A 16,892-nucleotide genomic window follows, 5' to 3' on the forward strand; every position below is an offset into this window, starting at 1 on the left:
GTTTTAAAAAAATGCCTCTGAAGTTTGTTAACCTTGAATCTTCCAGTAATTCTTCTTGGTTCTCCAGGACACATTGTTTTAAGCATGTAATGAATACATGCTCTGTCAAAAATGGAAGTTTTTAATCATAGGTTTTGTTTTTTTTTCTGTAAACAGCTGTGAAGGAGTGTGAAGATCTTGCTGTCCCTAGGGAGAGCCAGCTAACCAGAAAATGCAATTGCTCCTCATCCATGTAAAGTTAAGATTAAAAAATCTGTAGTAAAAAGACTGAAACGTGGTTTGATCTAAGGGGGTGCCTCCACATTGTCACAAATCAGAGATCCATCATTTAGCTGATTGGCCAATAAATAGAAAAGTTACCCACCTGTCTCTTAGCTTCTCTTAGTTTCCTCTTAAGAGCTGTTAAAATTCTTTGCACCTCCCAGAGTCTCTCTTCTTTGGACAAGTCTTTTATCCCTGCCTGCAAGTCTCTGTGTAAACAGTTCAGTAGGAACTCCTACAAATATTGCCAAAGAAATTAGTGTCTTTAAGATATCACAGCAGGCCAGACTGAAAAGAAAAATCTTTTGGCTTTGTAGCAACAGGCTCGGAGTTCTGGTTTTCAAAGCTTGACACGTTGACCAACAACACGTGCTAACGCACATTTGGCACATGATCTAGAACTAGCTGAAGAGCAATATCAAAGAAACCACACTCTAACATATTCTTGTAAGCTTCCTCCAGTGACAAAACCATTGAACTGCCCAGCAAAGCAACCCACGAAAGCCACGGCTCTGATCATCAAAAGGCCGTAACGACTTTGCACACGTGAAACAGGCAAGAACATCACCACTCTCTTTGCAGTGGTTGCCACTGACAGGACAGTTGTGATAAAATCAAAGAGGATGTTACAAGCTTATGAGAATTTGCTACTGCCTGTATAAAAGCTAGGGCAAAGACAAACAGAAAAACACTAAAGTAATGGCCAACCTGTCGCCTGATCTCTTCTTTGATGCTTTCTTGTGTTTCTGGAAGTGCTGGCATTGTTGCCATATTTGACCAGCGAAGAGGTTTTGTCACCTGCTTTAGGGTCACATTCCCAAAGAACTCTTGAACATGCGTAAAAAACACATACAGCACACGGTTGCTGATCTGTGAAGAGAAGACAAACAAAATATTGGTTAAGCTGATTTATTCACATCATCTTCCTCTGTGAAGCACAGAATCTTCTTCCAGAAACAGAACAGCCTTCAGTACGCCGTTTTGTCAGTCGCAGTCATGTTAGTTTGTCCAAAGAGATTAAAAATGATGATTTAAACAACCCAGGGCTGGCCTCAAGGAATCACTTTGCTCTCTCTCTTACCTGCGTATCTGAGGCATTTTCATGCGAAACTCAGAACTCTCACATGCCTTAACCTACCACAATTATTTCCACCCTGGTAGAGACAGAAATGTATTAAATCCTTCTTTTTACTCATGTGAAGGTAGTTAGTGACAGCAATAGGTAAGAGGGATCACCAACCAACTGCGCTATGGCCAGTTGCTGGCTACCTGCTCTCCTCCCCCAACCTGTAAGCGTTTTCTACAACTTCTCTCTCTCAGATAAATTAATATAAAAGAAAAAGTAGTTTGAAAGGAGCTGCTACTGTATTCCCTGTTTTAACGTGAAACAGAGGAAAGTATTTATTTTTTTTCTTCTATCTTCCATTAAAATTCAGAAATTTATCCTAAAAGAACAATTAGAGTTTTGTCACTACCTGCATTTTAATTGCTAAAGTCTACTTAACAAAACATGATTGCGCCTGCATTGTTTCACAGTTTCTTTTTTTGTTAGCAGAGAGCATCTGGCACAGCAAAATAGCCAAGGATAATACCCAGCCCTTTTGCTACTGGGCCTCCACCTAGACTTAATTAAAAAGCCAAGCTCTTCTGAAGTGCGGGTTTTCTTCTAGAAGACCCACACCCAATAACTGCATGTTTCCACTATGCACAGGACTAACTCTGAGCTGAATTTAAATTAAATATTTCCAAGATGGTTATTAAGGAATTAATCAATCCACAAACCACAAAATCAGACTGGAAAACTAAGTCAGTTGTTTTTCCCCAGCCGTCTGACTGCAGACAGCAAAGCCATTACTGCATCACGAACATCTATTTGCAGGACAGGGTTCATTGGCTTGATACTAAAATTAAGCAACAATATAGTCACTGAATTATCACTGAACCAAAAGCCCACAGAAATGCTGTATCTGCATGAATTATTGGGCAAATTCAGCATTAAATTACTTCTCTTCACGACAGAATTAAAACCCTGACAGCAGTCTTTGTCATACTCTGACATATGATGTCATACATCATAACCCAAATATCAGGTGCACAGTACGAAAGCTCACATTCAGAAAGACTTTTGTTCCCTCCTTCCCAGCATTTTAGGTTCCTGAGGTACAAAGAGCAGCTGTAATTTAGCTTCACTGTATCAGACAATACCTGATTCCCACCTGCAAGAGAATTCCTACAAAGAAGTCCTTCTTGAGCTGAAGTTCTGCTGTAACACTTGCTGTGTGGTGTACGTACCTGGACAGTAGGGCTGAGCACTATGGAAATGTTCTGGATGTTCATTTTTGTTTCCAGTTCCTTTGCAATAACATGGTCCATATGCACAATCAGCCAAGAAATTAGGAGATGGTTACACTCTGGCAACTCTTTCAGCAGCCTCTGGCACTCCTGAACTTTCTCAGCTTCTGTGCTCTTTCCACAAGCATCTTCAAAGCGGGGCATTAGCTCTTTGGTAAGCAAATTTTCAGGCAGTTCTCGCAGGTACTGTTTCAGCAAGCTGGCTACTGTATTGGGCTCATATTCTTCCAGGTTGGGTGATTCTTCTCGATCATAGGCTGCTTTCAGCTCATCAACTTTTGATTTTATTCCTTAAAATATTTAGATCAAGAATTAAGAGAAAACTTGAACGGTAAATGTCTAATAGTTACTTTTTTTTTTTCTTTGAGATGCATTTATTTCACCTCTGCTTACAATTTAAGCTCACTGAGGAATACCTTTTAAAGGTTATCCACATGTAACAAAGTTAAAATCATGACTCAACATCAGGTGATCACTGCTTCTAAAAGCACTGACTACTACTATGAAGCAAAAACACAGCACTGCCGAAATTCCAAATCAGAACTGGCACAGCGTTCCCTTACATCAAGGTGCGTAGAAATAGGGTAAGGAGGGTAGGGAAGCATAAGATCACTTGTATATTTGCATTCAGCATCTTTCAGGCTGTTCAATTATACAGCCCTAAGCCAAGTAGCAAATATGTTATCAACTCAAATGTTGTGCAACAAGTTCTACCTGTAACAGCTTTCCTCTGTCAAAACAAAACCCACACTTCTAAGTTTCCAGATTTCCAGCTGGCCCTCCTCAGCGGAGGAGTCTTGCATAGGATTCTTGATTTGAGGCGCTGCGTGAATAAGTGTGTTCACACAATTATTCAACCCAGGCAAGATTTTCTGTAAGGTGTTTTTATAACTCCGTGACATTCCAATCTTCCCAAACTCAGGGGAAATCTCATTCTTAAAGCTCCGACACCCACTTGAGTTACACCAACTTAACGTGCTGCCGTGGCATGGCTCATACTCAGTAAAGCCACTCTGGGTGCGCTCAGCCCATGGCACATGCCAGGTAAAACATTTTGGTTTCACGTCCGAATGTGTGAGTGCGGCACCGCAACGGCTGGGAGGTTGTTAAGCCACTGCAATCGCCTCTCTGAGGAGAGGTCTCACAATTCCAACAGTCTTACGCACACAGGAGGGTGCTGTTGCACTGGAGAACGCCTAGAAAGTACAAACACCAAAAACGCTTTACAGAAAACACCTTCTTCCCTGAAAATTCCCAGCACTTCGTGTCTTGAAAAAACATGCAACCAGAACGTTCCACTAGGCAAGATGAAGAAACTGCGTAAGTTGCTGCGGTATTTCTGCATGCCTACCAGATACTATGCAGACCAGGAGCATGGAGACGGCCTAATGAAGCCTTTAAAATTGTTTGATTACTCTTTTACAGTGCTAGGCAACTTGTTTCAAATGCTTTTCCTCAAATTCCTTTTCTGACTTGCTCTTGCTCCCTTAGCCATACCCATGGAAGTACTTACACGAGTTGTATCGCAGATGCAGTTCACAAATAAAGGGACTCTCTTGTTTAACGTGACTAAAACCGATGCTGCATTTATGTAAGCTGGTGTTACACAACCACCATGGCTAATTAGCCTGCTGTTGCTGAGTTTAAATAGTGGAACTTGTATTTTCTGCTTATTACTACGTTTGCTCAAAGAAAATAAGTTTTTAAGAAAAAAAACCCAAACATACAATGGAACTAGCTGGAAAAAAGCAACTTAGTGGGATGCTTAAGTAATAAAATGGTTATATCTCATCTTTGCTTTTTGCAATCAGCTAACACTGTATTTCTAATGCAGAAGTCAAAAAAAAATACAAGCTGGCCAGACTACCACATTTTATTCATCATTACCACCCTATTACAAAAGGCCAAAACAAGTGTATTTTTACTGCCATTAAGCAGTACCACTAGATTAGCAACTTTTCCAGAACTTCAGACCTACGGGTTTGCTTAACTTTAGCTACCTGATTGTCTTGTGGATAATTAAAATTAATGCAGTTATAAACAGAGTCTCAATGTGTTGAAAATGGCAAAATAACAAGAAAACGGCAAGGAAAGACCTTAAGAACCTGCACGTCAGTGTGCCCAGAGTACCTGAAACTCTGTAGATGCCTTCACATTTCATGCCATACTTCTCTACGTAATCTATACATTCACGGAAAACTGCTGGCAGGCGGATGCCATCGTACATCATGGTCCTGTCTACCGCATCGGACAAAGGAATGCCAAACACAGGTCTATGAGTTGGAACATCCGCTTGAGGTATCTCTGTCTCCTGAATTGGCTTCTTCTTTTTCTTCTTCTCTTTCCACTGTTTTACAACATCTGCTGCAGTTAAGTCTTTTGACTTCTTCTCCTTATGTTTGTCTTCCTTATGTTTGTCTTCCTTGTGTTTTTCATCTTTGGGCTTCTCTTTTATTTTAAAATCCTTTTCCTTTTTTTTGGAAAAGCTGGGTTTCTTGAAGACATGTATTCCCTTGGACCGCTTCAACTTTGAGGGACTTTCAGCTTCATCACCAGAACTGTCCTCTTGAAATGCAGCATAACCTTCCGCTATTAGGCAAAGGGGGAGAAGGCAAGAGGACAGCTGTGAGTCTGTTTAGTTTCCAGATATAATATTATAACAGGGAGAGAACAAGGAGTAATATGTAAGGAGGAGAGAGAAGCAGCAACATGAATTGAAACATAGCACCTGCCTGACTCTTCAGAAGGTTTTCTTTAGTTGTTACACAATTAAGTGGACAAGGATTAAATCAAGATTGCACTATCACATCAAAGATAAGCCACACAGCTCCTGAACAATCTAAACAGTTAATACTTTATATACTTACTCATAATGGCAATGTCCATCTTATGGGCTAGTTTCCCATCTAATAGTCAAGGAAATGCAAAATAAAAACAACTGTCTGGCAACTTCTCTATGTTCCTGTAATCAATAGTATAAGAGTCACTGTTAAGGATCATCTACTACATACACATAACTCTAACAATTAAGACCAAACTAAGCTTCAGCCACTTAACTCCCAAATCCCTTGCCAGAATATTATGAATTTTAAGATAAGTATGAAGTTAATAAAGTTTCAGCCTCAAATAAAATACCCAAAAAAGTAAAAAAAAAACCACCACCACAACCACCAAACCCAATCATGCTCACTTTTCCACTAGATGAATAAACCAATACCTGTCAGTGAAGGTACGTATTTGCCTTAAAAAGCGTATGTGAGAGCTTCAAACGAGTCCACGGGCAGAGTACACTGTTTCAGCAGCAAAACACCCAAGTGCTGGTTAAATCATGCACCTGTGCTTTTATTAACTACGCCTCTGCAGCTAGCCCTGCCTATCCTTCAGGCAAGAACAATAAAATCTCTAAAGGTAGATTCCAAAAAAAAAAAAAACAACAAAAAGGCAACCCACAACCAAACCCAGCAACATACAAACCAACCCGACTTCCAAATCAATCATTGGGATTTTACATACGCAGCTTCCCATATAAGAAAAGTAAGCCTGAAACCTGGTCAACAAAGACGCCATTTCACATGCCGAATGAACCGGCCAGGTGCCCAAGGCAGCGGGCAGCAAGCTGTTGGTTCAACATGAAGCCCCCATTTATACCGATCCTTTAGCTCTTCCGCTGCCTACAGGCAGTGCCTCTGCCCAAGGGAGGAAGCACACTGACAGCCTTCAGGGCTCTTCCTGCGTGAAGAGTTTTGGGTGGTGGAAAATTACCCCCTTAGATTATAAGGGAGAGCATCGCAGATGAGATTATATGCTGTAATTTTTACAGGTGCAAGATCTTATGCAAAAGAACCAGGGGACATTCAGTCTTTTATTCTTCCAATTCTAAACTATTTTAAGCTGCAGAGTTTCTCAGCATTATTTCAGCACATCCAAGGAGCTGTCTTGTATTTTGAAGCCTCCTTGGCTACTCTGTAGAAAGTAGCTTTTAACAGTCAAATAAACGTAAGAAATGTATTAAAGCATGGAACTGCCATAAAATAATTACAGTTGTTTGACCAGCTCACCCTTCCCATCCTAGACTCCTCCCTAGGACTACCAAACCTGTGCTTTCATAGAAGACGAAGAAAGACCGTAGCACTGTTCCTGTCCATGTGAATTTTAATATAAAAATGCAAATGGTAACTGGAGCTCTCATCCTCCCAGTATACTGCCTATACCATCATTCACTCTTTTTGTAAACTAAAACCAGAAAGGGGTAAGGAAACCTGCAGTGCATAAACTAAGGATTCAAATCTCACTCTGATACGGAAAGAAGTGCTGTTGCACAAGCCACGGGATCAAGGAGGAGCACACGTCACCACTGTGTTTTGCGAGAATGAGATGGGGCTGGCACTGAGTTTCAAGACGGAGTTCACAGATGTAATTTCCGAGCAAAAAGCCAAATCTTCACCAGAGCCCCGAACGATCTGCCCTCAATCCTTCCTGCTGCGTAGCTGTAACAGCTCCCAGCCAAAGAGCGCGGGTTTCCCACACGCACACACGGAACAGCCAGCACAGGGGACCCAAGCTGGGAGGTTGACTTCACCAACAAACAGAACACCTGCCTTAGGTGTTTCAACACTCCGTGTTGCAACACAAACCTTGGTGGTGCTTCTAGATCTGTTGTAATGTAACACCAGCACATTACTGAAACTGGTATTTCTTGACTTCATGAGGAGACATGAAGGACCAAGTTAAATACAAAACAAGCCTATTTTAATTTGGCTCGGTAACGTAAGCCAACAAAGTTTAGAAATGCATACTAATTACAGATTCACAGAGAATCTCCCACCCGTACCAGGAGGCTCAGAGTAGCCCAATTTTCTTTACCATACTTCTGGTAATAAAATTAGTGTATTCTTTTCACCAGTGATATAATATATTAAAAAAAAAAAAAAAAACAACCTAAATTTATACAGAAGAAAAATTATCGAAAACACTTGACAAATCAGGTAATTTTAAATGTGGAAGGAAGTATTACCTACTGTTAGTAAATTGATATTTCTGTTCACTTTTTCCTCAAGGCTTCCAGTACTAATAGTCTGCATTTTCCCATCACTCTAATGTATGCCAATGACATTTTCCTGCACCTATAGACCAGTACTAATTTAATCTCCAATTCTACTGGCATAACGACTGCACTACCTGGCAGTCTCTTGCTCGGGATTCATTAAACCTTCCACCAGCATGCATTATTGATTGCCCTCATTGCAGTTATTTTAAATGTGATGCTGCAAATACAGTTCTTATCTTACTGAAAATTATGAAAGCCCCTTTTAAAAATTAAAAGAAAATAAAGATCCTGTGTTACTCTGAAAAGATCTAACTTACAGGCTTAAAAGCTTTCTCATGCACCGAAGCCACTGTTGCTATCAGTCTTCATACTTGGGAATACTTGTTTTCTGCACTCTCACAATGAAGCTATAAATTCATGCTATAGCATTTATTATTAACACAAGAGACTGCATTTATGTAGAACTGCAACTTATCAAACCTGCCTACCACAAGATCTATTTCGTGCATCAGGTCTCTAATTTAAGTCATTTATACCTCTACATCTGATTATTGCTCCCTGGGGAAATTTGCATGCATCTGTTATTAGTTCACTAAAGGAAAACATGGATCACTTTTTCATATGAAAGAATGAGTAGGTCAAACATGACCATATCAACTGAGATGCAATGCTAGCATTAGTTATCTAATTTCAATTTGTCAAAAGATTTGCCATCAACTTGTATACCATTTCTAACTAAAACAGTAAGACAGACATGGATGCATAATGAACTTGAGTAGATGGCTTCTATTTCCTTTCCTGACCCAGAAGACGTTATTATTAATATAAACTTCAAACTTTCAGATACTACCAACACTTAATTATCCAACTTTCAGTTAGACCAGATAATTTTTAATATACATTCAACCCACTGATATAAGCACAGCAGTCCCAGACAAATTCTGCATTCAGATTACTGTGCAGTCCTATGCAAGGAGAACGAATGGAGTTGAAATGAAATTTGCCTTCCTTTATTTTAATTCAAAACAATTACTCACACTGAAAGGCGGACTTTTAAACTGTTTGCAAATAGTACTTTGCTAAATAAATACACAGCAGTGTATAGATATACAGAGTAATTCATCAGTATAACAGGATGTGGCAACACAGAAAGATAAAGCTTAATATGAAGAGCACTTAATGTGTATCATGGGTAGAAAATTCCAGTAACTTCTTATTCTGTAGACCTGAAAACTGTATTCAGAGCTTCTCCACACACCAGATCAGTTAAAAAATGGGGGTTTTGGGTTTTTTTACTGGTGACTTTGTAGGACGACAATGGCCTCCTTACAATTTCCAACAGACCTTCCCCTATAGACACGTAGCATCTGCCACTACTGTAGAACCCATCTCCATTAGCGCTCTGCACAGAAATGAAGGATCATAAGCAGAGAGACAACTTATCACACCACTGCTCTACCTGGAACTGCTGGGAATACTATTAGAGCTTCGCATGGTTGCCAAACGTCCATATTGATGACACATTCCTGAGCAGAAACTATTTTGGAGAAAAATCCCTTAAGATGACAGAACAGGCTGGTATTTTCCATCTGGTAGTATCTAGCAGAAAGCAGCAGATTGCTAGAACCCCACACAAGGCAAGCAACTCAGGGGAAGAAGAAGAAGGTTAACATCCAACTGAGGACCAAAGATTGTTTGGAGCAGGTCCTCAGGTTAATAGTAGGAATATCTCAGCCCTCATCTACATCTCAAAATAACATGTGGGAACCATCCCCCAGCTCAACACATTAGGGATTCAGTCTTCAAAAAGATTACCTGAAAAATTCAGAAGAGTTCATACCAATGATACTGCTGTCCTTTCACAAGACAGTTGAGTTTGCAATTCAACCAATCCTCCATTTTCTCAAGAATTATATAAAGAAAGTGAAAATTATTTAAAAAAAAAATCCTAGCTACATATTGAACCCATCCTGTCCAACCATATGAACCTCAGAAGTAAAACGAATCATAGAATCATCTGGTTGGAAGAGAATAAGCAGAGTAAGATCTACTACACACAGACTCTCTGTCTACAGAAACTTTAATAGGTAGAATAGTTCTGTCTTTGTAATTATTTCTTATAACCTTTTTCTTTTGCATGAAACTGCATGTTTTATGACTTTATCAACATGTGGTTAAACATTCATTTTTAAAAATCAATTACACTGGTCGCTCTCTCAGATAAACCATTACTGCTTTAAAAGATCTACTTTTGCTTTTCTGCTACCACAGTACAAGTTCTTGCATGGATACGGGATGTTTTGAGTCAGAGAACAGATCTGAGTTAAAACTATCCCAGTAAAAATAAAATTAATTTTAATTTCTAATCTAACTCACTCTACAGCTAACCAACACTTCAGTCTATGACAGAGGATTCAAGAATAGAAATTAGTAGCTGAAACATTTTTCCAGCAGCTGACATTCCATGCAAAAACAACATTCCATTTAATTTTCTACCGTCTCCAAAACATTTTTAGCAGTTTTTCCCCAGGACAACTGCTGTGTATTATTAGATTATCACCATTAACATGAAAAATATCAAATCATTATAATAACCACACAGGAAAAAAGATACCTTGCTGGCATACATAAATGCTTTTTTATACAAGAAATAATACTGAAGCTAAGAGTACCTTACTCCCCCAAACAGGATTTGCCTGAAAAAATAAAATGAGTAACCTTGGGATATTTATCCTTCCCTCTCTCCACATACCCTCCTGCTCTTCAAGCATTTCTGAAGTTTACATTTAGAGTATTATCAAAACACCCCAAAATCTCTGTAAGATTAAAATTATATACAGTTACAGGAGCTTGAATGATGTTGTCATTAATTCACTAATATTAGAAGTTCAACAGACATTCACTCTGTCATAACTTAATGTCAACACTTGTCTTTTTCTCTTTGAAATGTTCAATTATATTTGTTTAAACCTCAAATTACATGACCATAGCAGGTTGTGTATTGTCCAAAATCAAAGCAGGTAGCTAGAAAAGTGAAAAGAAACAATCTGAACACATGCAACAAAGGTGGAAGGTGGAAGAAACTGAAGAATCAAAATACGGAAGGAATAACAAAAGGCAAAGCTGGATGGAATGGGAACTCCTGAACTGCAAAGAACCTTTGTCATTTACGTAAGTAAAATGTCTGTTCAGGGTATATTTCTGAAAATGACCGTTTTTGGACTGTACGAGATGTACCGAAAGCTTTGTGTGTAACTTACTCTTACATCTGACTGGCAATTATACGACACACTTACATTAGGGCTAAGAAATGCTGAATGCTTTTTACGTTACAGCTGCAAGAGATAATTTGATCCTTCTTATGTTTTGCATTTTTGTATTGAGGAATTTTCATACCTTTAAAGCTTCTTTTAAGTAACAAAAATCGCTTTACATCAGCTGTAAAACATGCTGTAATCTCTTGCAGAAGAAAGCAGTTACAGCACTAGTGTGCACAGACCTGCATGTATTTGCTGAAGAAGCATTTTTCCTCCTCAGCCTTCAGTTAGACTATCACCATGAGACATGCTGAATTGCACCACAAAGAAACCCACACTATATATATATATAGTGCTGATCTCTAACAATTCCAAACGTAGAGGTGTCTAATGCAGAGTTACAACAGAAAGCTGACTGGCAATGAGAAAAAAAACCAACTACTAATAGCCTGAATTTAGACCACCTATCCAATCAATACTGAATTTTCATCACCAATCAAATAATCTGTATTAGGTTGATGTTGTTTACATTGGAGAAAAACCCTAAGGAATCACTTTTCTTAAAACCTGTAGGAATTTAAACTGTCCATTTTAACTTGAAGATAATACATTTTTGATTTACAATATTCTTTAGGCACAGTCTTTAGTCAAAATAACAACAGTCCTAAGTGATGGTAGAAACAAATCCTGCATTCCAGGAAATGGGTTTGCTTAAAAGCCGTGCAGTGGCAGCAAATTCTTAAAGAGTAATTATTTAAATACGTGCACATATATTACAAATAGTCTCCATATTCATCCTAACAGAATATTGTGTGCTGTCTCATTATTTCTGATCTTCCAAATTTCACAGGTAAGAAGCAGCAAGGTACACTGACATCAGAACTTCCAGGCATCAGAGATACAGGCATTGGGGAAGAGGAACATTATTTTGAAATTTCGCTAAAACAAATGTCAGTTAAAAAACTACTAGCATTTGGGCCATGATATGTAGGTTTCAGAGACTTGGACAGTGCGGATCTTTCTAGTACTGAGAGTGCTCAGTATCAGCTTAGTATTTCCAAGGGCTTTGTTCTTTCAGAATATGTAGAAAAATTCTATTGAAAAAAAAACTATTTAATGTCTCCAAAATTTTCTGCACAATTCTAAATATGGGCAGTAAGATTCCTATTCAGTTTTTCTGGAGGAGGGATATGCTTTTTGAATGAAAACTTCTGTTCTGGACACTGTTACACTGACAAACAATGGATTCTGTAGTCAAAGCTTTACTTTCTTCTAACCTGTTCTCTGTCAGTTCTAGTAAATTCAGATCTCGATATTGGCTTGCACATTTCTAAACTCTGCTATAACACTTTGGCACTGCTGAGGGAAACTACATGAGCAGACTAAACTGAGAAGCTAGAGAAAAAAGGGATACAGATTGTGTTACTCCTCAAATAATGGTGCAGCATGCACATGAAAACTTGAGACGATACACAATGGCAAACTCTGAATACGGGAGACATAAGGGAAAAGGGTTAGTTGTTGAAACTGACTGTTCCAAATTTCCAAGTATAAATTTCAGGTCAACCTAACAGTTTTATTTTAGCTAGCATCTCAGCTACAATTTCAAAACCCATCTATTTGGAAATATTTGGAAACCTCCACTTAGAATACGAACAGATAATGAGATTAGAAGAAGCCCATGCCAGGCAATTACCAATGCATTGTTAAAGGTTTTGGTAAACATGTTTGTTAGTAATTCTGGGCACATGTTTGGCACCTGTATCTGCGCAACAAAAAACAAATCCTCTTTTTGGTTAAGGTGTGGATTTTTTTTGGAAGAGAAACAGGTTTTGCACAAAGCCTGTGTGTACAAGTTAACTTCCTTCGCACCTGAACAAGTGTGAAAAAACACTGGGAATACTAAGCAATTTTAAGAGAGAAAAAGAAATTATAAGCATGAAATAAGAGAAGCTGCCTACTCACTTCTTTTTTCTTTCTTCTTAAATTTTCCTTTCTTCTTCCCATGCTCCTTTTCATCATCAGATACTACATCTGGAGGCTCATGTAAACTGTCATGAGGTGGTGAAGGCTCACCGGTGCGGTACAATCCAGGGAATTTTGTAGGGCTGATTTCTTCAGAGCTGGGAGTACGAGCAAGACCTCCACTATGTTCTACCCGACGGTGTTCACTGGGGCTGCTAGTGGGAGGCAGGAAGCACTCGGTCATTCTGATTCCCTGATATCAAAGTGAAATCTTCTGCTACCTGTCCATCACACCTGCAGCAGGGGAAAACAAAAAGAAACCCCACACAGTTTTAAGCAATGGGTTTCAGAACACCTTGTTTAGAGCTCTGTCCTGAAAACACAAACAGCAATACTTTCTACAATCAATGTTCCAACTTATATCAAGACAGTAATATAACACCCAGTCCTAAGCTCAGTGTTTGCAGAATCTGTCCTTTAAATCCTAAGCCATATTAACATAATAAGAGAGCTGCTACTGTAGCCATTTCTACTTTAGAATATATAAACCATTACATATTATGTATCATAATATTTTAACATTTGAAATAATTCTTACAAAATTTGTAGGCAGCTTGCATACTGACTGATAATACCTACTATAAAATAGTTAGCTAACTTTAAATTTTTGACATAAAATAGATTCGTCTGGAAGCTTAAAAGTGTTTGTGAGCACTGCACTTAAGGCAAAGATCATTTTCATATTTCCCAAGTGTATTTCATAGATGCAAATAACAACTTGCCTAGCCTGTTGCAATAAGGGGGTGGTGGTGAGGGGAAGAGTTAAAGCAAATCCATCTTCTAATTATGCTACTGTAAATTAAAGAAGGTAGAAAAAGAATGATTAAGTTTTTCTGGTATACAACAACTTCACATCTGAAAAGGCTATATCAGGTCATCCACACCCAGATGCTGGTATGTTGTTTGCTTGAGAGCCATGGACAAATAAAAGATAATATGAAAATTGCTGAAGGAAGCAAATACATAAATTCCCAGCAGTGGAACTTGTGAGCAAAAAGCTCTTCCTAGCACAGAAAAATTTCAGAAATTCCACGGAACAGATATGCTGTATGGGACATCATACCTCTGGAGTCCACTTTGCTGAATTTGGCCCTTTTGTGTCTAAATGGTCACCCTCAGATATGAGCCCCTCTTTCAAAGCATGAAAGGAAAACAGAAATAGAGCAAACCCTAGAAAGAAAAAGGAAAATCTATTTCCCACACCCATTGGTATACTTGGATGACAGGTTAAGTCATGGTTACATGCTAACCTTAATCCAACTTAAATCTGTGGTGCTGTGTTGGTGCTGAAAGGAAACTGATCTATTGGAAGACAAACACAAGAAAGAAAGATAATTTTTTTTTAAGTTACATCAGTTCCACAGCCTGGCTCTCTAGGCAGCCATACAAGTGTCAGGACAAACACAAGGAAGGCTGAGAGATAAGGGAAGGTGCCCTTCACTGCAGATGTGAAGTGATAACGGTTGCAGTGTAGCCATGGCCTCAAAACCACAGAACTAAAACATGTTATAAGATTACCCACAAAAGCCATACTAAACCTATTTCCATAAGTATTTTAGTTATGACAAGAGTAAATCCACATATAATAGCTGTGGCTTCTGCACTACCCTTTGGACTCTGTAGTCACCTCTGGGGTACTCCTGCTATTTAATGCTGATGTATAGATTACAGTTAAGAAGAAAGTAGTCAACTCTGCTAAGTTAGGCAAACAACCATGGATACCCAATATTTTATAAAAATCTCATTCAAGGAAATAAATGATACATACTGGCTAAGCAGGAACTCCTGAACCATCACACAAACCAGATTATAACTCCTTATGCAAAAGCAAAAAGCCTCTTTAAAAGAGAATAGCATTAACATGAGGCACAGTCTTTTTTTCTTTGTCATGGTTGTTGAGTTTTGTTATATTTTTAATTGAGATCAAATACTTCGCTGCTATGCTAATTCGGTATCGTGTTTAAACAAGTAAATGGCATGCTCAAACAAGACGTTTTAGGAGAAATGTCCAGGTATCTAAAGCTTCAGACTTACAGATATCAAAAAAGGTCAAAACTTTCAATTATATAAGCATTTTCTTCACTCTGAGGGTGATGAAGCACTGAAACAGATTCCCCAGAGACGTTGTGGATGCCCCATCCCCGGAAGTGTTCCAGGCCAGGGTGGATGGGGCCTTGAGCAGCCTGATCTAGGAGAAGGTGTCCTGTCCATGGCAGAGGGGTTGGAACTAGATGATCTTTAAGGTTGCTTCCAACCCAAACCATTCTATGATTTTCAGTATTACCAACGACAGACTGGCAATACTATTGCATCTCATCTGAGTATCAGAATGATCTATAAAATTCTTGCACAGCACCTGTTTGCATTTCATCCACCAACCCCCTCCCCTCTGCCCTAAAAAACCAGAACCCAAAACACCCCACCAAAAGCTGCTAAGCAATAGGCAGTATTTCAACAGCAACTCCTGGAAGGAAGTTAAAAATATTACATATATATATTTTTTAAGCAAACAGGACAGCCACATCTACAAATCAGTCCACATCTAGAGTAGGCAAGACAGGCAAATGCATAGAGGGAAAGGACAATGTCATTGCAAAGGCACATAACCACCACCCTGGAAAATGAGGACACCCCATGTTTTGCCTCTGGAACCCAGCAGAGCTCCTAGGAAGAAGCCAGAGTTAGCCCATACCTTCCACAACACTCTTCAGCAGCATTACTCAACTCCTAGGGTCTTATTTACAGATTAGTAGAATACAGAAAAAGGTAAGATTGGAATTGTGCTTTGAGTCCAGCTAAGCGGGTTTTGGGGAAGGTGGTTGTTTTTTTCCTAAACTCTTATCCTTCCACTCTCTGTATGCAGAACACAGTGAAAATGTAATGTATGTACAAAACAAAGTATCTCACTACAGGAGATCACTCACAGAGTGCTTATGGAAATTAACAGTTACTCAGATCAGAATTTGAATAGGGCACAGCAAGACACAGAATTATGATGAGGAAAAAAATATTCATGAGGTCTTTTAATACTGTTCATTCTTTATCCTGGCTAAAGCAGAAACACTGACTAAAAATAATGGTGCATATTTATAAATGCAAAAAATTAAGACTGCACTTACGTTTCATATTTTTTATTTTACAGCTTTAAGAAAGCATTACATTCCTATACGCGTAATTTCCTAGGCCTTTAAATAGGGGAGAAATTCCACAATGCTCAAACTATATCAAGACTTATCAGCAGAATCAGAGCCTTTAGGCCTATCGCAAAAACCTCTTCCACTTTTACTAATGGATGTTGAGGTACTATTGCCATACACATCTGCACCTTTCCTCCAGCTTTTACAAATTTTTGCTGCCAGCAATAAATGGTGAGACTGAAAAAAATCACAGATCATCCTCTCAGCATTTTCAGAAGGAACATTTGTTACAGGCTGACTCTTCTGCCAACTTCTCCCTCTCAGACTTGACCCTTTCTTCCCGATCTGTTACTGCTTCAGTCCTGCCTCTCCTCTGCAGCAGGCTCCTTGCTTCAAATTGCTTCTCTTCACCTCTGCAGTTCTCATCTGTCAGGAGATTTTAACAGCTTGCTACTGCCACGTGGGGAAGGTCGTACTACTCCCCCCATTAACACACACCCCCAATTCAAGTAGTGTGCTCTCCCCAGACCCCTTTGTGAGATGACTCGATCTGCTAGTGGCTTCGACAGGCTTCTGCAGCTGAGCTGGCTTGTGGAAGAGCTCAACAAGCACTAAAGATGGAAAGCAGAGGAGTGACAGAACCATGATGACAGAAGAGCCAGAGCCCTCTTTGAGCAGCTCTGTTTTGTCATACAGCACGCACAGCTTCATCTCCCCAGATTTCACTTCATTCTTAGTATTTTCCTCATAACTTCATAGATTTCATAGATTTCTAGGTTGGAAAAGACCTTAGAGATCATCGAGTCCAACCGT

At 39.1% G+C, this 16,892-nt stretch overlaps 1 protein-coding gene across 4 annotated transcripts in view; it reads right to left on the reverse strand.

Annotated features, from left to right (window-relative positions):
• The window catches only part of RALBP1 (ralA binding protein 1), a 35,603-nt gene that overhangs the window by 2,846 nt on the left and 15,865 nt on the right, over window positions 1-16,892 (reverse strand). For 2 of the 4 annotated variants that reach the window (XM_086608567.1, XM_086608568.1), the window contains exons 2-6: window positions 12,883-13,176; window positions 4,744-5,202; window positions 2,554-2,903; window positions 970-1,131; window positions 365-496 (exon numbers count right to left, since the gene is read on the reverse strand). In XM_086608567.1, coding sequence (XP_086464693.1) covers window positions 365-496; window positions 970-1,131; window positions 2,554-2,903; window positions 4,744-5,202; window positions 12,883-13,126 — 1,347 coding nt within the window. In that variant the 5' untranslated portion in view covers window positions 13,127-13,176. Of the gene's footprint in view, window positions 1-364; window positions 497-969; window positions 1,132-2,553; window positions 2,904-4,743; window positions 5,203-5,480; window positions 5,576-12,882; window positions 13,177-16,892 lie in introns of those variants that run through there. The other 2 variants (XM_086608570.1, XM_086608569.1) reach the window with 2 other exon arrangements.

The sequence above is a fragment of the Tauraco erythrolophus genome, chromosome 3, assembly GCF_009769465.1.
Source record: "Tauraco erythrolophus isolate bTauEry1 chromosome 3, bTauEry1.pri, whole genome shotgun sequence".
NCBI lineage: Eukaryota > Metazoa > Chordata > Aves > Musophagiformes > Musophagidae > Tauraco > Tauraco erythrolophus.